Source organism: Chelonoidis abingdonii, chromosome 26, assembly GCF_003597395.2.
Source record: "Chelonoidis abingdonii isolate Lonesome George chromosome 26, CheloAbing_2.0, whole genome shotgun sequence".
Lineage (NCBI taxonomy): Eukaryota > Metazoa > Chordata > Testudines > Testudinidae > Chelonoidis > Chelonoidis abingdonii.
Window position 1 is genome coordinate 15,130,171 of NC_133794.1, and position 20,510 is coordinate 15,150,680.

General features: G+C 59.2%; 1 protein-coding gene and 1 long non-coding RNA gene across 6 annotated transcripts; one reads left to right on the forward strand and one right to left on the reverse strand.

The window, feature by feature from the left end:
- Nucleotides 1-568: 568 nt before the first annotated feature.
- On the reverse strand, nt 569-20,225 carry NFE2 (nuclear factor, erythroid 2). 4 transcript variants are annotated; one of them, XM_032786695.2, is made up of 4 exons: nt 19,824-20,225; nt 8,793-8,874; nt 7,384-7,587; nt 569-2,791 (listed from the first exon to the last, which is right to left on the reverse strand). In XM_032786695.2, exons 2-4 carry the CDS (start codon nt 8,841-8,843, stop codon nt 1,682-1,684), a joined length of 1,365 nt encoding a protein of 454 aa, XP_032642586.1. In that variant the 5' UTR covers nt 8,844-8,874; nt 19,824-20,225; the 3' UTR covers nt 569-1,681. The 4 variants fall into 4 exon arrangements, with proteins under 4 accessions (XP_032642586.1, XP_074917156.1, XP_032642587.1 ...); XM_075061055.1 differs by lacking the exons at nt 8,793-8,874; nt 19,824-20,225 and adding exons at nt 7,682-7,805; nt 8,502-8,583; XM_032786696.2 differs by lacking the exon at nt 8,793-8,874 and having other exon boundaries at nt 19,824-20,218.
- LOC142045971 (uncharacterized) lies at nt 8,996-14,281 on the forward strand. 2 transcript variants are annotated; one of them, XR_012654891.1, is made up of 3 exons: nt 8,996-10,869; nt 10,910-13,725; nt 13,806-14,281. It is a non-coding gene; the product is annotated as an uncharacterized LOC142045971 (long non-coding RNA). The 2 variants fall into 2 exon arrangements; XR_012654892.1 differs by having other exon boundaries at nt 13,961-14,281.
- Nucleotides 20,226-20,510: the final 285 nt, after the last annotated feature.

Sequence of the window (20,510 nt, forward strand, 5' to 3'; positions counted from 1 at the left end):
ACACTCCCTCACACCCACAGTGCACAAACACCACAGTACACACCATACACTGTGTGCAAAAAACACACCACAGAATGCACACCCCTCCGCACAATGTATACATAATGCATATACCATAAAAACATACACGTGCAATGCAGGGCGGCTCTGCTTGGCAGTGGCCTGTTCTGCCGGCTCACCAAGGCCAGGCGTGATGCAGGGAGGCTGAGCAGGCTGCAGGCTGTGCAGAGCCATGACCCAGGAGGAGCAACCTGCCCCCACGGAGCTACAGCGCTGGGGACGGGGTCAGGACTGGGCTCTGCCCAGCGTCCCTCGCCCAATCCCCGGGCTGTACACAGACTCCCCACCAACGCAGGCGCTGGCTGTTACACAGCCGGGGCCTCCCACCACACATACACAACCCCTTCACTGCCCACACACCCAAACCCACACACCCCTGCACTGTTCACACACACGCATGCCCTCCCATCTCGCATAGGCTGCAGCCTGTTCCCACCGTCCGCCGCCTCCTCCCTCCCTGGGCGTCGGTGAGTGACCCCCAGTGACAGGCATGGATGGAGACGTGGGCTCCCAGCGGGTCCCTCCGGGTGCTGTTTATTGCTAGACAGTTCGCAGCCACCGGCCAGGTCTCTATTTACAACAGTCCAAGTGGGGAAAACGCCGCCTGGGGCACCTTACACCAGAGCAGTTGGGGCCACGGCTCCCCATGTTCAACCCTCTGAGCTCTGGGGTCCCCTGGCCGGTCGGCCTCCGGGCCACAGGATCTTAGCTGCTGTGCTCAGCACGTGCTCTCACGACCCACTGTGAGGGTGGATTGGCCCCGTACCCAGCCACATGGGCTCAGTGCCATGAGCCATGGGCCCCAGGGCCAGCCTCTCCCTGCCCGGCATCACCACCGTACCCTCGGAGACCCCCTCCTGTTCACTTCCCTATGGTCCTGCACAGCCCCCTGCCCTCAGGGACCCCGTCCTGTCCCTCTCGACCCTGCACAGACCTGCCCCCCCCCAGCCCTGCCCTCAGGGACCCCCAGCTGCCCTCTACCCAGCCCCCCAGCCCTGATCTCAGGGACATAGAGCTCCTGTTGTGCTCCATGACTTTGCAAAGGGGCGTCTGACAAACAGACTTATGGACACTCAGGAAGGAAGAGACTCTAGTTCTCTCGGCTCTGTGGGGCACATGGGGCAGAACCCTTCTCCCTCTCTCCAGGCCGGGTCATTTCTGTGGGGCAAGTGGGTCTGAGAAGTGCTGTTCTTCCCTGCGGTCGGCACCGTCGCCCCAAACACCCCCTGGGAACAGAGCTTGGGGAGTAGGGGTCAAGGGACTCAGCAGGGTCGGGATCTGGTCTCCACAGGGGAGTGAAGGGGGCTGGGGTAATCATCACGGAAACAAAGAGTGACACCTCTGGGACCCTGGTGTGTAACGCACTACAGGGTCCCCCCATCCCCGTATGACACCTCCAGGGGGGTGTGATGCTCTGGCAGGCCCCTCTGTTCCCTACGACACCTCCAGGGTTTGGGTATTCAAGGCACTGACAGGCCCTCCAGGCCCTTATGATGCCTCCAGGTGTGTAACGTGCCAAGGGGCCCCCCACAAGCAGGTTTGGTTGCTGGGAAAGTACACAGACCCCCCCACAGCCCACACCCAGGCAGGGCCTAGCTGTGGGACCCTGGGGCCGCCCCGCTCAGTCCCCGCTGTCCAGCTTCTTGCTGCGTGGCACCAGAAAGATGCCGCCATCGGCAGTGAGCTGCAGGGAGAACTCGTCGGGCGAGTAGGGGTTCCCTGCGTCATCCCGCAGCATGAGGAAGACCTCACGGTACAGCTGGCCCAGCTGCTGCTTCATAAGGCCCAGGGTCTTGTCCACCTCGCAGCGGTCCCGCAGCAGCTGCTGCCGCTCCCGCCCCAGCTGCTCCAGCTCCTGCTCCAGCTGCACGATGTTCTCCAGCTTGCGCTTGCGGCAGTTCTGGGCCGCCACCTTGTTCTTCCCGCGGCGCCGGATGTCCCGGATCAGCACCAGCTGCGGCTCCGTCAGCTGGTACTTGGACACCAGCTCGTTGAAGTCGTCCACCGGCAGGTTGACGATCTTCTCGGTGGGGAAGGGGATCTTCATGGCCAGGGCGCGGCGCTCGTCCCGGCTGCAGGCCAGCTCGGCCCGCGGGGGCATCCGGCCCTTCTCCGGCTGGGGCTTGAATGGCTCTGGGGGCTGCATGGCGAAGGGGGGCACCTCCTGCAAGGTGGGCAGCAAGGGGTAGTGTGGGCCATAGTCCACAGGGTACATCTCCGCATAGTCGGGCCGCAGCCTGCTGGGCTCCAGCCCCTCTGTCTCCATGGAGTCAGCGTCGCTGTAGTTGAGCGACAGGCCCGAATCTGACTCCAAGTCCTCCTGGACATTGCAGGGTGGCAGGGGGCCATAGCCCTCAGCCCGGCTCCCCTCAGCCCGCCCGTCGGCCTCCCGCTGGGCCTCGCTTAGCAGCCCGGACAGAGACGAAGTCTTGTTAGTGCCCATCTGGCTCAGGGCAGTGGTTTCCGGCCCCGGGTCAAGGCTGGAGGAGATCAGCATCCCAGTGTAGCCATAAGGGGGGTCTATAGGGGGCACGGGGCCCATCAGGCGGGGGCATGGAGTTGCCAGGGCATCCAGATAGTGGCGGTCATACACTGGGGCAGGCTGGCTGCAGCTGGGCACTGGGCCATCCCCCAGCGCTGGGCAGTGCCCGTAGTTGACAGTGGGCACCATTTGCTGCATGAGGGTGTAGAGTGCCGGGTCATAGGGGGTCTCGTTCGGCACATCCAGGCCCTGTGGGGTTGAGAGATGCAGGCTGGTTAGTGGCTGCTAGGAGCTTCCTCCGAGGCATCGCTGGGCCAGGCCTCCCACACCTGAGGGGTCTTGGGTGTTGTCCCCATAGGACAGGGTGGGGAAACTGAGGCACAGGGAGGGTACGTGGCTTGCTCAGAGTCAAGTGGCGGAGTCAGGAATAGAACCCAGGAGTCCTTACTCTGAACTCCCCCCATAGCCCCACGGTCACACTCCCCACCATGCCCTAGGCACAAAATGCTGGTGCAAAAGCAACGTAGGGTCCAGACTGGACCAATGTCCCCTCCCCTCCTTCGACTCATGTTCCTCCAACCTCCTTCTGCAAACTCCTGTCCCTTCTCTCACCCATGCTCCCTCCCCTCCCCCCAACCCACTCTCCTTCAGCCACCTCCCCTCCCCCAACTCATGCTTCCCCCAGCTCTCCCCCCCGCCACTCATCTTTGTTGCCCTTCTCGGAACCTTTTCCAGTCCCGCTGTATCCTTTTTGCGACAGGGCAACCAGAGCTGCACCCCCTATTCAAGGCCTGGGCGTACCAGGGATTTCTATAATGGCGTAATGATATTTTCTATCTTATTATCGATCCCTTGCCTAATGGATCTTTACATCCTCATCCTGCGCACTGAGCTGAGATTTTCCATGGTGAGGCCAAGCTCACTTTCTTAAGGGGTCACAGCTAATTTAGAACCATTATCACATATGTGTAGTTGGGATTATGTTCTCTGGTGAGCCTTACATTTATCTACAACACTGAATTTCATCTGCCATTTTGTTGCCCCGTCACCGAGTTCTGAGATCCCTTTGTAACTTCATAATCAGCTTTGGGCTTAACAGGGGTGATTTTGTATCTTCTGCAAACTTTGCCACTTCACAGTTTACCCCCTTTTCCAGATCGTTTACGAATATGTTGAACAGTAGAGGTCCCAGTACAGATCCCTGGGAGTCCCCACTATTTACCTCTCCCCACTGTGAAAATTGACCCTTTATTCCTACCCTTTGTTTCCTGTCTTTTAAGCATTTACTGACCCATGAGAGCACCGTCCCTCTTGTCCCCTGACTGCTTACCTGGCTTTGGTGAGGGCCATTGTCAAAGGCTTTCTGAAGGGCCAAGTTCACTATGTCCCTGAATCACCCTTGCCCACATGTTTATTGACCCCCTCAAAGAATTCTAATAGATTGGTAAGGCATGATTTCCCTTCACGAAAGCCATGTTGATTCTTCCCCAACAAATCGTGTTTATCTGTGTGTTCTTCACTTAGTTTCTGCCAAGTTGCCCTGCTCTGAAGTTAGGCTCGCTGGCCTGTAATTGGCAGGATTGCTTTTGGAGCCCTTTTTAAAAATTAGGGTTACATTAGCTATCCTCCAGCCAGCTGGGTCAGCGGCTTAGCTCAGTGATAGGTTACATACCACAGTTAGTAGTTCTGCAGCGTCATATCTGAGTTCCTTCAGCACTCTGGGGTGAATCCCATCTGGTCCTGGTGACTTATTACCAGGGGTGAAAGTAAGCCGGAACGGCGTACCAGTAAGAAGCCCTTACGCAGCCGATGTTAAAGGGTTAACATCGCTGCCCATTCCCCCTCCCCCACCCTCAGGTGGCAGCTCTGCCACTAGGCACCCTACTGGCAGGGCCACTGAGGAGGGGACAAAATGGGCAGATGCCCCAGGGCCAGCAATTTACCCCAGGCCCTTTTAAATCACCACCGGAGCCGCAGGTGGCGTGGGCCAGGAAACGTGGATGGGCTGGGTGGGGGAGACTGACCCCAGCCCTGCCCCTTCTGCCTGAGGCCCCGCCTATTCTGGGCCCCTGTATGGGTAAGAGTTTAATATTACTTTCACCCTGCTTATTACGACTTAATTTATCAATTTGTTCCAAAAACCCCTCTACTGACACCTCAATCTGCGACAGCTCCTCAGATCGGTCACTGAAAAAGAACGGCTCAGGTGTGGAATCTCCCTCACACTCTCTGCAGCAAAGACCAGTGCAAAGGATTCATTTAGCTTCCCCTCAATGGCCTTGTCTTCCTTGAGTGCTCCCTTAGCACCTCGACCGCCCAGTGGGCCCCTCATCTGGCTGGCAGGCTTCTGGCTTCGGATGTATTTAAAAACATTCTTACTGGTGGTTTCCGCGTCCTTAGCAAGCAGCTTCTCAAATTCTTTCTTGACCAGCCTTATTTTAGTTTTATGCTTCATCTGCCAGAGTTTGGGTGGCTTCTTATTACCCTCACTGGGATCTGACTTCCAGACTTTTTGCCTCATACTGTGCTGCTTAGCCCTGGTGGTAGGGTGACCAGATGTCCCGATTGTATAGGGTAAGTCCCAATAGCTGGGGCTTTTTCTTATATAGGCTCCTATTACCCCCTATCTGGTCAGCCTACCTGGTGGTCTTCTTCTGGTCCTCTTATTGTCTCTCCTGACTTCAGTCTGAGCCTTTACTCTGGTGGTTTTAAACAGTCCCCATGCTGCTTGCACGCATCTCACCCTTTTAATGGCCAGCTAACGGGCATCCTCCCTTGGTGCATCGTTCCCCTTTTTAAAGTGAAATGTCACCATGGTGGGTTTTCTTGTGTTACCCCCCTACAAGGATTACACAACAGTTGCTATTCCCAAGCAGGTCAGGAGTATTCGGACCAACCCCTGGGTGCCACTTAGGACTAAATCAAGACCCGCCTCTCCCCTCGTGACTGGCTCCTACGACTAGCTGCTCCAGGGAGCAGTGATGGAAGCTAGTGATGTCTAGGAATTTTATCTCTGCATCTTGCCCTAGGGGGACATGTGCCCATTCAATAAGGGGGCAATTGAAACCTCCCATTGTTATTGCACTTTCTGCTTTTGTAGCCTCTCTAATCTTCCTGAGCATTTACAGTCACCCACGCCAGGCTGCTCACGGCGCCAGCATTGCCTGCCCCACTACCCACACTCTGCAGCACCGCCAGCCCTAGAAAGGGGTCAGGAAGGCCTAAGGCTATGGGGGTGGGGAATGCAGAATGCTGGGAACTCACCACCCCTTGGAGGTAGAATGGGAGGCCCAGAGCATGCTGGGAATATGCTATTCCTTGGGGTGGAATGGAGCATGTTGGGAACACCTTGCCCCTGGGGATGAGATGTGGGGCCCAGAGCATGCTGGGAACACCCTGCCCCTTGGAGTAGGATGGGTGGACCCAGAGCATGCTGGGAACACCCTGCCCCTTGGAGCAGGATGAGGGGGACCCAGAGCATGCTGGGAATGTGTCATTCCTGGGGTTGGAGGGAGAATGGAGCATGCTGGGATCACCCTGCCCCTTGGGGAGGAGGTTGCAGGCCCAAAGCATCCTGGGAAGGCGCCCAGCCCTGCAGCAGGTGCCTGCCCTACAGAGATGGACAGCGCGATATCGTCCCTACCAGAACAATGGAGCCGATTCATCTTGTCAGACAGATGCCCCATTGTGCGGCCGGCCTCCCCCGGCCCTGCCCCCACCAGCCGAACACCACAGCAAGGGCCCTGCAGTGAATGGGGCAGTGTTGGCGCAGGGACAGGTGATCAGCTCCATCCCACTGGGAAGATTAAAGAGGCGGCTGTGTGTAATTAACACCTGCAGCTCTGCGGGGCCTTGGAAGGACAGGGTGCTGGGCAGGCGGCTGTGTGTCCCAAGAGCCCGGGCTGCCTCCCTACACTGAGCAGGTCGCCTGTGCCTGGTAGGATGGATTCAGGGGCTGCAAAGAATCCCAGGGAAGTGGGGCTAGAACTCACCAACAGGAGGAGCGCTCCCTTGGCCTGCACAGCTAGCAGCTCCCTTATCCTCTTGGTGTGCCCACCTACTAGGGGGCAGCATTGCTCCCTCACTCAGGGATCCCCACTAGAGGGACAGGGATTCGGCCGGCACTGGGGGCCGGTTAGCACCACTGGGAATTGGGCTGAGGCCAAAGGATGGGGGAGCAGGTGGGAGAAATTAGATCTAAACATCAGGTCTGGGGTGAGCTCTGTGTTTCCAGCCAGGGCCAGACTGACTGGAGCAAACGGCCCATCGCAGGGACCCCCCACTGGTCCAACTGGGGCTTATCAAGGCCAGGCCAAGAGCCAGCCAACGCACTCCCCTCCTCGAGCTGGCAGTGCCAATGCCAAGCTGGGGTGGGGGCTGAGCCGTGAGTCCCCTCCCAGTGCCAGGCTCAAGGGAACCCATGTGATTTTCTACCCAGATCAGAATTTCCCCTCTCTAGGTGCTGGGAGCAAGTTGCCCGCTGGGGTCTGGGCTCTGGACCAGGTCAAACTCGTGTCACTTGTGTGAGCCCACAGCAGGCAGCCGTCTGGGAACAAGGCCCCATTGCAAGGGGAGATGCCAACCAAACCCCTGGGAGACAGACACCCAGGTGGGTGGCAGTAGCCCAGTGGGGACAGGGGCCTGGCAACACAGCGCCTTGGGGCTCTGGCGCAGCTGGGTCAACCCCTCCCTCTTCTACAATAACCGCCCCTCCAGCTTTTCTAGCACCCAGGAGACTGTGGGGCTCCATGCTGGATGCAGCGACCGGCTGAACCAAGAAGCCTGGGATCCAAAGGCAGCCTGGCTGGGGGAGGGAAACAGAGGCTCCATTCGGGGCTCACCTGCAGCTCCGCAATGGACATGATCTCCTGCCAGGTCAGCTCCATCTCTCCCTGCTGGCCAGGCTCACTCAGCGGTGGTGCGGGCAGGAGCGTTGTCCGGGTCCGGCCCTGCTGGGGAGGGCAAGGGGGCATCTTGCCGGCCCAGGCCCTGCCCAGCGTTTGCTCCAGAAGGGCCACCCCAAAACCAGCCGTGGTAGGGAAATTCTGTGGCACAAGGAAAGAAAGAATTTGATTGGATAAAGGCCCAGCCTTCCCACTTACTCATTGGTAGAGACAGGATCCACCCTAGCCTTCCCACCTGCTGATTGGTAGAGACAGAATCCTCCTCAACCTTCCTGCCTGGGGATTGGTAGAGACAGGATCCATCCCAACCTTCCTGCTTTCTGATTGTTAGGGACTGGATCCACCCCAAACGTCCCCACCTGCTGATTGGTAGAAAAAGGATCCTTCTATCCCTCCTGCCTGCTAATTGGTACAGACGGGATCCATTCCAGCCTTCCTGCCTAGGGATTGGTGGAGACAGGAATCACCCCAGCCTTTCTGTCTGCTGATTGGTAGAGATAGGATCTTCACACACACACACCAGCCTTCCTATCTGCTGATTGGTGGTCTGAGCTATTTCTTGCTCTGATTGGGAGCTGGAGAGTTCTCTCTGAAATGGGGGACTCTGAGGAGCTCTTTGCAGCTCCCTGGTTCCCTAGAGGCCTGAGGCTCGTTCTGTCCAGCATGGTCTGGGGGTGGCAGGGGAAGTGGGGATGCCCAGGATCGCTCTGCTCTGTGCATGTCCCTCAGGCCTGCTGGGCCAAGCGTATGGAGGGGCCAGGCTCCCCTTGGGCCCCCGCTCTGGAGACTGGTTCCAGATCCCAACTCTCCTGAGTCTGAGGGGTTGGGTCGGGGGTCACAGTCTGGAGCTGGGTGGCCTGAGGAGTTCTGGCTCTAACTCCTCTCACAGAATTGGGCTGATGGACACCCCCTTACTGGCAGAGATGGGGGGTTGGGGGTGGCATTCATAGGAAAGACTCCAGTTCCTGATTCCCACTGAGCTCTGGCAACCTTAGTCCTCTTCCCAACCCAACCCAGTCAGGGCCACGCCCACCAACCCCCACATCCCCACTCACCCCACTGCTGCTCTCTTACCCTACCCCAGCCTCATGCCTCCTCATTTCTCTTCCCTCTCTGTCTGGGGCGACTTCTCCACCCCCTCGTCCCACTCCACCCCTTCCTGAGCTCCCTCCAGAGTCTCCCACCCCTGCCACATCTGGGGGGGCAGGGGGGGACTGCAGTACTGGGCCTTTCCCGAGCACCATGTTTCCTTTTGCCGCCCGGTGGGATGTTTCCCACGGAGACCCTGGCGTGGCCACCCCGTCTGGTGCCCCGATAAGCCTCCCCTCCCTGGTCACTCCCCTCACCTCTGAGCCGGTTCTGTGAATTTGCAGCCCGCAGCTGGCAAAATCAGACATTCATGAAGCTGGGAGGAGGCCTGCTCTGCTCCTGCAACACACAGATAAGGGCCCTTATCACCCGCAGTTGCATGGCCAAGACATGCGCCCGGCCAGCGGCTGTAAGGCTCATGCCCAACCAGCTCCCTGAACCCACTGTGCTCTACCCACCCGCTCCCAGCCCTGACCATTCCCAGCTCTATCCAGGGCCAGACGCACCCATGAAACTGCCCAAAGCATGAGGGAGGCAGTGTGATCTAGTGGGTAGTGCACTGCACTAGAACACAGGACTCCGGGGTTCTGTTCCATGGCTGCGTCTCTGCTCAGTGCCTCAATTTCCCCTCCTTGTCTCTATTCAGCCTGGGAGCTCTTTGGGGCAGGGTCCGTTTCTCACTCTGTGACTGTGCAGCACCTGGCGCAGCAGGGCCTTGATCTTGGTCAGGGTCTCTAGGTGCTGCAGATATGCACAGAATAATCCTGTTTTGCAACAGGAGCCGATGGTGGATCATGGAGGGGGCCCCAGTGACCCCACTCAGATTGGCCAAGGTGCTGTGACTCACACTTCCGGCCTGAGAGACTGCGCCACGCTAATGACCATGCATGGCCTGCCCTTGGATTTACTTTGCACCCTCCTGCAGCACAGCGCCCCCTAGTGCCGCCCTGGGGCAATAGGGCCAGTGCTGACTGCCAGGGGAGAGCGCCCCCTGCTGAGCCCCTGCCCTGCTCCCTGGGTCCGCAGCCCTCCCCAGTGCCAGCGCCTGAGTGTGCGGGCAGGGCTGCCTCCCTCCAGTGATTTCACAAGAGGCTCCTTGCGGCAGGGGAGCCCCCGGGCTGCCGGGAAGAGAAGCAGAACCGGCCCCGTCACTTGCCAGCCCCGCCCGGCGCCCACGTTACCCCCTCCCTGCTGGTAGTGCCCTCCCAGGGGAACGTCCCTGCCACTCCATTCAGCTCTGCCAAGCAATGACGCCCACGACGCCCCCGCCAGTGATACTCAGGCTTCCTGTATGGGGGGGGGGGGGTCAGAGTCTTTAATCCCCCAGTGGAACTGAGTCCCAGTGGACTTGCGCCACCCCAGGAATGAACAAATGACATGGTCAGGATGGCTCTGGGGGCACAAATGGACAGATCTCAGCTCCCCCCATGGCTGGGTTGGTTTTCTAGGGCCCAAAGGGAGAGACCCCAGCTCCACCCACCCCCCCATGGCCAGGCCAGCTCCCTGGGGCCCAAAGGGACAGATCCCGGGTCCCCTCCCCGCATGGCTCAGCAGGTTCTGTGGGGATTACAGGGACAGACTCTGGCAGATCGACGCTCCCCTGCCCCACACCCGCCTCTAAGCCCACTCCTGGCCAAGGCAGACTTCCAAGGGAGGGCACCCAGGCAGAGCCAGATTCTCAGGAGAGATGGCCCTGCCAGGGGCATGCTGGGTGGCAGCTCCTTGGAAAGTCCAGCCCGGTTCCCCAGGGGGTTCAGCTGGGCCTGAAGCTGTAATCTGCATCCACGAAGCCAGACCCGAAAGCACCCGCCTCCCCCTCTGTGCACCGGGGAAACCTGAGGGGCAATTCACAGTAAAGATGTGGGGGAGAGAGAATCCCTATGGAACCACGATTGGGGCAATAAACCACGGAGACGACGGGCCAGATGTGGGGGACCTGAGCCAAAGCAAGGGTGAGAAAGACACAGCCTGCTCAGGCCACCGCCATCATTGCCAACCAGGGAAGTGTCTGAAATCTTCAGTACTTCACCTCTAGGAACCCCACCAGAATCCAGGCACAAAGCCCCCCTCTGCCAGTGCAGTCCCCTCTCACCCGCCCCCAGTTCCACATGGCAGCATCACCCCATCGACAACCCAGCTGGGATCATGTGGCCCCCCCCCCCAGACCCTATTTCCGGGATGCTGTTCTGCAGGGCCTGGCTCTGGGATCCCCAGACAGCACCTGCCAGTGCCACGCAGACGCGAGGGGTGGGTCTAACCAATGACAAGCTCTGGGGCCAGGGGGACGCTGGGTATGGTCAGATCAGGATGGGAGGCAGAACATAGGCATGGGAAGTAGGGTGCAGGATGGGGGGCAGAACATAGGCATGGGAAGTAGGGTGCAGGGGGGTGCTGCAGCATCCCCAGGTTTTACACTTGGCATCCCAGCTGCCAGCCCTGCACCCCTGCTGCCCGGGGTCCTGGCTGCCAGTCCAGGCTGTACAGGGTGTTGGCTGCTGGCACCAGGTCCTGCTCAACCGCTGGGTCCCACTCGGCCACTGGCTCTGGGAGCTCCGCTGCCAGCCCCAGAGTCCCAGCCGCCAGCCCCACATGTGAGGTCCTGGCTGACGGACCCACACCTATGGCTCCACACCCACCTCTAGCTGTGTCCCCAGCCTCCGCCGCCTTACCTCAGTCCACATCCCCCCCTCCCAGAGCCATAGCCCTATTCCCAGCCCCAGCTCCAGGGGGTGGTAAGAGATGCAGGCAGGGATAAGAGGGGTGGAGCTCAGCACCCTCACTCCAAAAACATCCAGTGACACTGGGGCAGAGATGGGCACTGCCAAGGGTCATGCAGGCGGGTTCCATGTAACTGGCCAGGCAGATCAGAGACTTTTATAGCTGATTGGTACCAACTGGGCCACACCCATTGCTGTACCACAGAAGCAGCTGTTGGATAACGGGACACGGCGCCTTCCCCACATGGCCACCCATCCAAATCCAGCAGCCAGTGCCTTGCAGCTGTTTCCACACGCCTGCGAAACGAGTTTGCCAGGTCTCAGGCCAGTCCCTGGATCACAGACACCTGCCCCCACAGCCGTCCCTGACAGTCTCTGGCAACTGAGCTGTCAAGGGGGCAGGGTGGGGCACACAGGCCCTGCTGGGAAGCTAGTGAGGCAGTTCGGGAAGGAAATAGATTTCTTGGCGATAAAACCAGAAGGCTCCATTCAGATCCCTGCATCCAGCCTGGTAACTGAGGGGCCCGGATCATTTAGACATGCGTCCGTCCTCAACCAAAAGCCTCCGTGTGATGGAGAATCCACCAGTCCCCTGGGAAGCTGCTCCCAGGACTAAGTCCCCTCCCTGTTACAGACTCATGGCTCAGGTCCAGTTTGAATCGGGAGGAATCCAGCCTCCGGGGTGGGGCATTCCAGAGGCTCCTACTCTCTATAGGTATTTGTTAGGTGTATTAGAGTAGCATCTTGGAGCCTCCCTCATGGACCAGGCCCCCAATGTGCCAGGTGCTGTATAAACACAACAGACAGATGGTCCCTGTGCCAAAGAGCTTACAGTCCAATGCAGCCACCTCTGGGCTGGGACACAGCTTCCAGTCGGAGGCCTGGTCAACACTTAAAACGTCGGTCAACAGCTATGGGACTCAGGGGGCTTGAAAAATCCACCCCCAAGACCTGGCCTCAGTAACCTCAGTTCAGACCTTCACTGGATCAGATCTGTCCCACTGCATTTGGGGGGAGGGATAGCTCAGTAGTTTGAGTACTGGCCTGCTAAACCCCAGGGCTGTGAGCTCAGTCTTTGAGGGGGCCATTTAGGGATCTGGGGCAAAAATCTGTCTGGGGATTAGTCCTGCTTTGAGCAGGGGGGTTGTACTAGACGATCTTCTGAGGTCCCTTCCAACCCTGATATTCTATGATTTCCAAAGAGGCCAATTTAGCCTTTTTTAACTCAAAAAAATAATAATTTCTAAATCTGCTAGGTTTCTTGGTTTGTTTTTCCCCCCTTTGCTTTTATCTCCATTCCTGGCAATTTTGCAAGGCTGTTTTCGTCCAAGGCCTGCTCTGGTTCAGGGAGGAATTGGTGGGGGAAGTTTTCTGGCTGGTGCTACGCGGGTCGGCGGACGAGACGCTCCCAACGGACCCTTCAAAGCTATTACGAACATTTCATAATTTTCCAAAAATATCTCTATAAAAAACAACGGAATGTCGAAAGAGGAAACAACCCTTTGATCCCAGAAATATGGGGGTTGGTGGTTTTTCGCTGAAAAATCCCCCCCCAACGCCATACACACACATGTGACTTAAGTGACCAATCAGAACTGGCCTTGGGGAGCCTGTCCCCACTCCCAAATTCTTGAGCTGGGCCCTGACCCTGGCGCAGCCCTTGTGTTCCTTGCGCTCAACCTGCTGCCTTTGGACATTGAGGATGCACCAGGCTGGGCCCTGGAGGGGCTGGGGAGCAAGTGGCAGCTCCCTATGGGGGCAGGTTGGCAGCGTGCCCTGGGCTGTCTCCTGAGGATGCCCCGTGGATGCCCCCAGCTGTCTCATCTCTCGGTCCCCGGGACCATAAACACTGCCCAGCCGCAGGAACGCCCAGCCAGACCGCACGCTGTGCTCACTTCTGCTTTCAGGTGCTTTCCAGCAAGCGGGATGAGCAGCCGGCCGCAGCAGCATCCCACCAGGACTGGCATGCCAGGCTGGGGGAGGGGGGTTAGCTTGGCAGCCTCGTGCCATCAGTGCTTGGTTTCCACCGAAGCCATTGTGGATGGGGTTAATGGGCCAGGGGGAGTGGGGAGATGAGCCAGGGTAGAGGCTGTGGGGGTGGGGCGGGGACGGGTGCTCGGGACTTCCTGTTGAGCAGGCCAGGTGGTGCCTGGATCCAGGACTCTGTGCGTCTCTCTCATCCCGTCCGTTTGGATCAGAGCCCCCGGATCAGGGGCAGCTCCCCACAGGGCTGAACCCGGTGCCAACTGGGGGCAGATTTGCGCTGAAGCAACATGAGATTTACTCTCCTGCCGCCGGCGTCAGATCCCAAACCCGATTCCCCCCTTCAGTGCCACCAGTGTGGACATTGAGCCAGGCCTAAATGTCAGACCCCTCCTGTTCCAAGCCACGTTCTCCATGTGGTCTAAAGATTAGAGCCCAAGGGAATGGAAACCAGGACTCCTGGGTTCTCTCCTTTGGCTCTGGCAGGGGAGTGGAGTCTGGTGGGTTAGAGCAATGGGGCTGGGAGGAGCCAGGACTCCTGGGTTCTCTCCTCTGACTCTGACAGGGGAGTGGGGTCTGGTGGGTTAGAGCTATGGGGCTGGGAGGAGCCAGGACTTCTGAGTTCTCTCCTTTGGCTCTGGCAGGGGAGTGGGGTCTGGTGGGTTAGAGCAATTGGGCAGAGAGCCAGGACTCCTGGGTTCTCTCCTCTAACTCTGGCAGGGGAGTGGGGTTTGGTGGGTTAGAGCAATGGGGCAGAGAGCCAGGACTCCTGAGTTCTCTCCTTTGGCTCTGGCAGGGGAGTGGGGTCTGGTGGGTTAGAGCTATGGGGTAGAGAGCCAGGACTCCTGGGTTCTCTCCTTTGGCTCTGGCAGGGGAGTGGGGTCTGGTGGGTTAGAGCTATGGGGTAGAGAGCCAGGACTCCTGGGTTCGCTCCTTTGGCTCTGGCAGGGGAGTGGGGTCTGGTGGGTTAGAGCTATGGGGCTGGGAGGAGACAGGACTCCTGGGTTCGCTCCTTTGGCTCTGGCAGGGGAGTGGGGTCTGGTGGGTTAGAGCTATGGGGCTGGGAGGAGACAGGACTCCTGGGTTCGCTCCTTTGGCTCTGGCAGGGGAGTGGGGTCTGGTGGGTTAGAGCTATGGGGCAGAGAGCCAGGACTCCTGGGTTCTCTCCTCTGGCAGGGGAGTGGAGTCTGGTGGGTTACAGCTATGGGGCACAGAGCCAGGACTCCTGGTTCTAGCCCCGACTCTGCTCCTGAGTCCCTCGGTGAGCCTGTTGTCAGAGCAGTTTTGCCACCTGATGCTAGGGCCCTGTAGAGAGCAGGGCAGGTTTACTGCAGGGAGATGCAGGGATCAGAGGGTTAAGGCACTGATTGGCCCCCTCCCCCACCACAGCCTGTGGGCCGTTATCACCTTCTGGGGCCCCTGGTTTCCCGCCCCTGTTTCGACACAGGCCCCCTACGATTTCCCAAGGCCCCAGCGGGATGTTGCACAAGGCAAAACTGACGCCCGGCCTCTCTTGGTTAACACTGCGCCTGGCTCCAGCCGGGCACGTCCCCCTCCCCTGCTCCTGGGCCCAGGGCATGGGACGGGGTGGGGGGGTTGCAGAGCCTCTCTCTGGGACATCCTCCTTAGGAGGGGCCTCCCCACCAGCCCTGGCCACTGCCCAGCCCTCTCGGCTCATCAGGGTGGCCCTGCCCTGCACCCTTGGCCCAGGCAGCCCTGCCACGCGATCAGCACCATGCGCTGCGCTGGGAGGACCCTTGGTGAAAACACTCCAGCACCCCCCAGCACAGCCACTCGCAAACACTGCTCACTGCCCTTGTAGCATCGGAGGCAGGGTGGTGTTGCGGGGAGTGCACTGGACTGGGACTCGAGAGAGCTGGGGTCTGTCCCTGGCTCTGGCCTGCTGGGTGACCTTAGGCAAGCTGTGCCTCTCGCTGCCTCAGTTTCCCCATCTGTACAATAGGGTTCACAGCACTGACTTCCTCGGTGAAGTGCTTTGAGATCAACAGAGATGAACCTGCCAGGACTGTTACTATGGCCCTGGGAGCTGGCAGTTTGTGCCAGACCCTATGATGGCTCTGACAGCTGAGATCCCACTTTACCCACCAGCAGTGCTGACCCCTACCTGCTCTCTCCCCTGTGCCCCACCCTGCCCTGCCTTCCAGCTGCTGGGTCTCAGATACTCCCCCACCAGGTGGGACCCACATCCCCTCCTGCACCCAGTCCAGGTGTCACCCAGTGGTGCAGGATGGGGATACTTTCCCTCCGGATTCCTGCGCCTCCCAGCTGGCATCCTGCAACCTTAGCATTAGCAGGAGCCGGCGAGCATGTGTGCACCACTGCCCTCTGCTAGGCAGGATAAGGACTGCTCAGCTGTGTGTCAGAGGCCCTGCACTGCTGAGGAGATTCTCCCTTCGTGCAGGTGGCTTTGACACCAGGAGGATCTGAGTTCTGTGTCTCATCCAGCTGGGCATGGAGTTCCCAGTGCCCGCAGCTTTGCTACAAGATTCTGCCCAGCTCTTGTACCTGTTGTGGGAAGACCCTACAATAACAAACCAACATATATGGCACAGCAGTGGGCTTGGTGGGCTTTTCAAGCTCCCAGAGATGTTCAGGTCAGGCTGGTGTCAGTGCTGAGATGGGACTGCCTGGGGATTGACCCCAGAGCTGGGTAGGTGCTTAGGGCTGGGGCAGACTAGACAGGCAGAGACTTGTGACTGGGCTCTGTCGGGGCAGGGGGTTCCCGCAGGACCACTGCTTGTTCTGCTGCTTAGCGTGACATGTAGCTTGTACCAAGCATGTGGAACACTGATGCCCTGCGTGGGTTAATAGCAGCAGGGATCGAACCTGCAACCAGATCATCGTCCCTAAAACATCAGCTCTTAGGCAAAGCTGCACTAGGCCCATCAAGCCATACCTGGCTAGGCACCACAGCACCACACTGAGTGGGTGTGGCTTATGCTTGGGTAGGTGGGTATTGTGTGCACATGCGTCAGTGTGTGAGCACCACTGCCCTCTACTGGATGGAATCCACACCACATTACTCTGTGTCATAGTCCCTATACTGCTCCCAGGGAGTCTCCAGGAGGTTCTGGGGGGTCTAGGGTGCGACTCCCGTGATTCCCAGAGGGGCTTGTCTCAGGGCCCCTTTTCCAACCCAGGCAAGGCCAAGCCCTGCTCTGAACCAATGGCCCTTCCCTGGGGAATTGGCCTTCAGTGTCACTCCACCGTCTTGGAGTCTTGGGGCCAGTCCAGGGGCCAGCCCAGGGGCTCTGGAGGGAGGGACCTGATGGGGATCATGGTCAGTGTGTATGGGGGGTGGAGCCAGCCCCAGATTCCCACCCTGGTTCTGGCAGCGCAGCCGGAGAGGGTGCATCCAGCCCCATCTCTGCCCCCAGCAAAGGGGTTCAATCCAGCCCCCTCTTCCCCCCGCTGGGTTGTTTCGCTGCAGTCACCAATGGAGATGATTCAAAAACCTGGCTAGAATCTGGCTCGCTTGCCCCTGGCTGCAGCAGGTGGCTGGGGATGGGAGCCTACGTGGGTTTGGGTTGGGAAGGCAGCTTTGGAACTTGCAGAGGCAGCTGCTTGGTGACGCTGAGGTAAATCCAGGGTCATGCCATGCACCTGAGTGGGGCTAGTCAGCTTCACACCAGCCTAGCTAAGTGCCGAGTTTGGCTCAGAGGGGGTGGAAGCGGGCACAGCTCTTCCAATCCTGTGTGCCAAATCAGCACCCCAAGCCACGAGCCAGAGACAGGGCAGGGAGAGGGCTTGGATCTCCCAGGAATGCAGGCCTCTGCCCCGGAGCTGAAGGAGAATCCCCACTAGCTGTTAGCAGTATAGAGCATATGACACACAGCTCATCCTTTATGCCCCAGGTGTTGCTCTACTGAGGCTAAGAGAGACGGGATGCCTGATCTGGGGTGACACGTCCTTGGAGACAGGAGTGAGCTGAGACCCTGCAGGGGGATATTTTCTTTGCTGTTTCTTGTTGCTAACAGTCTGAGGACAAAGTTGCCACAAGGCTCAGAGCCTCAGAAAGAGAGAGAGCTACAGGAACCCCTTTACTGCCTCTCAGTGTGAGGCCCAGCCCCCCCCCCCCCTCCAAGGGCAGGCTGGGCACATTCAGTAAGCCAGTGTCGCAGAGCTGCTGATGGAATATCTGCCATCACCTCATCCACACTGCTAGATTTCCCTGGTACCTCCAACAGCCTTCGCACCCAGCTCTCAGGCATGCCTGGCACTGCCATATCCTGGGTGCCTCCACCAAGCCAGCCCCCCATCTACCTGGGAGTTTGGGGTTCTGGCAACAGCCCAGTCTGAAAAGCAAACAGAGCCCAACCTCCCTGAGCTCTGCCTAGTTTCCAGCTCATGCTAAACAGCTGTGAGCTGTGCTGCACCCCAGAAGTGGCGGCTTTTGGGCAGTGGGGGAAGAGTTCCCTGTGTCAGCAGTCTTGGAAACCCTCTGGGACCCTTCAGGGATAGAACACAGCCCCTGCTGCTCTGAGCGCGCAGCCCCTGGCACTTGAGCTGAAGGGAAATCGCTGTTGGCTGTGAGGGGGTTATGACACTCAGTGAAGCAGAGTCTGCAGCCATCCAGGAGAGGGCAGTGGTGAGCACTAACTGGCTGGTCACAGGTCCTGAGACTAGCCAGGCCCCTTTCCAGGAAGAGGCTGGGAAGAGACAGGCTGGGAGCAGGGTCCCTGGGGCAGCAGAAACGGCCCCAGGGGAGGGCAAGGCCAATGGGCCATCAAGTCCAGGACCTGGCTCCCCCTGTGAGACCCCCAGTGTGTCCAGCCAACCACAGACCTGTCCCTGGAGCCCAGGCCTGGTTCTGCTTCACAGCCCAGCAACGCCTGGGGGCTGGATCAACTCAGCCCCACAGCCCAGCCTCTCTATTTACTACAAGTTATTGCAGCCGCAGGTGCCAAGCCCGTTTCCCTTTGTCTCTGTGATATCAAGTGGCAGGGAGTTCTCCTGGGTCACACTCTCTCCCGCACACCATCAAACCCCGCCCTGCTGACCTCAACAGCAAACACTGGGGGAATTTGCTGGGAGAATTTGCTGACCTCTGCATTGGCTCCACGTGTGTGTGTGAATGTGTGCATGTGCACACTCTGTGTGTATGGGTGTGTGTACTGTGTACGTGTGTGTGCATAGAGTATAAATGTGTGTGTGTGCACTCTGAGTGTAGGGGTGTGTGCATGCAGTGGACATGCATAGGGTGTGTGTTTGTGTGTATGTGTGTATACAGTGTGTCTGTGTGCGTGTGCACTCTGTGTGTAGGGGTATGTGTGTGTGCATACAGTGTGTCTGTGTGTGTGTGTGTGTGCACTCTGTGTAGGGGTGTGTGCGTGCAGTGGGTATGTGTAGGGTGTGTGTGTGTGTGCACTCTGTGTGTAGGGGTGTGTGTGTGCACTCTGTGTGTATATACAGTGTGTCTGTGTGCCCTCTGTGTGTAGTGGTGTGTGTGTGTGTAGGGGTGTGTGTGCGTGTGTGTGTGTGTGCACAGTGTGTCCGTGTGTGTGGACTCTGTGTGTAGGAGGTGTGGGCATATGTGTCCATGTGTGTGTATGCACTCTGTGTGTAGGGGTGTGTGTCCGTGTGTCCATGCGTGTGTGCACTCTGTGTGTAGGGGTGTGTGTGTGTGTGTCCATGCGTGTGTGCACTCTGTGTGTAGGGGTAAGTGTGCACAGTGCGTGTGTGTAGGATATGTGTATGGTGTGGTGCACCAGGAGGTGATACGGGGTGCGGGGGGGAGGCTGTGTTTTCCATTCACCTCCAGTGACACAAGGGCGCAGATGGGAGAAGGCGGCCCCCAGGCTGAGCCCCCCCCCCCCACCTGCTTTCTCTCTCCTGCCCTTTCAGACACAAACCCTACCCCCGCCGAAGCCCTGGCAAGTCTCTTGCAGGACCCCGCAGCGCAGCGACTGCCCCACAGGCCACTGAGCACAGACCCCCAAACCCAGCAGGGTGGAGCCTGTCTGATCAGAACCCCCAGGGGCTGCAGCATCCCCGCCCCACACGCCCCCGACTTCATACCCCCAGCTTCCTCGTGGGCCCCACGCCTGCCCCCAGACTCCTGGGTCCCCAGAGCCATGTGTCCCCAGCCAGCTCACAGAGACGGGTCCGAGCAGCAGGTTTCCGCCTGGGATCTGAGTCGGACCCTTCCCACAGCTCGAGCGGCTGGATGGAGATGGCGATCTGGGGGTTGAGGGGTGGGTTGGATGGGGACAGAGATCCTGGTCAGGGGGTTGGACCCCGGTTGGGGGGCTAAACAGGGCTGGAGATCTGAGTCATGGGGGGCAGCATTGAAATCCAGGGCTTGGTGCTGGGATTGCACCCTGCCTTGCTCCAGAGTCTGGGGCCCCAATCCCGGCACATTGGGGGGTGCCCTGAATGAACAACCCCAGTGAACAGTTCCATGCAGGCAGGACAGGGCTCACTCTTCGCCCCCACAGTGGTGACCCATCTGCCTTGGGAAAATCTCCCACCCCCAGCTGGGATCTCGGGTTCCCAGCACCTGCCGGAGCAGCGGGGACCTGAACAAAGTCTCCTTTGAGAGGCCGTGGCTGGGCTGCTGGCTCCTACCTGCCTGGGATCCCCAGCCGGGGTGCGCATGGGGGTCTCACTCTTCTCCTCGTCTCCCTCACGGTGGCTCCTTCCCAGAGGACCCCGAGGTGCTGGAGCAGCTGAGCGTGGTCCGTACTGCAAGCCGGGGAGGCCTTCTCAGGGCACCTCCATCCTGGGCAGCGCTGGGGGGGCACTCGGAGGGCAGGGCTCTCGTCCGCGTTCTCCTCGGTGAGGCTCTGCGCGTCTCCCTGGGGTTGCCTGTTATTACATAAGCGGGGCCAGCCCTGCCCCGCCGTCTAACGGCCTCCCGCCCCCCCCCCCCCGCGAGGTGTGGAGGGGAAGCCACAGAGCGCAGTGTCCCTAGGGGAGGCCCCCCTCCCGCCTCCGGGGGCTGCGCTGCAGGGAAACAAGAGCCCTCGCTCCACGGCACACGGTGATAACAAGGACACACACCACAACACGACACAACCCCTGACAACACCCAGCCACGCAAAGACTCCAGGAAGCAACGCCACGCACACATAGCCACACACCACACGCTTGTGCATATGCACAAATACAGCCACACGGGTGTGCACAGAGACCCCTTCTCCGTGCGCGCACGCACACACACACACAGCTGCATATGCACAGCCACACATACAGCCACACGCACACACACAGCCCCCCTCAAACACCCACCCAGCCGCACACACCCCTTGTGCA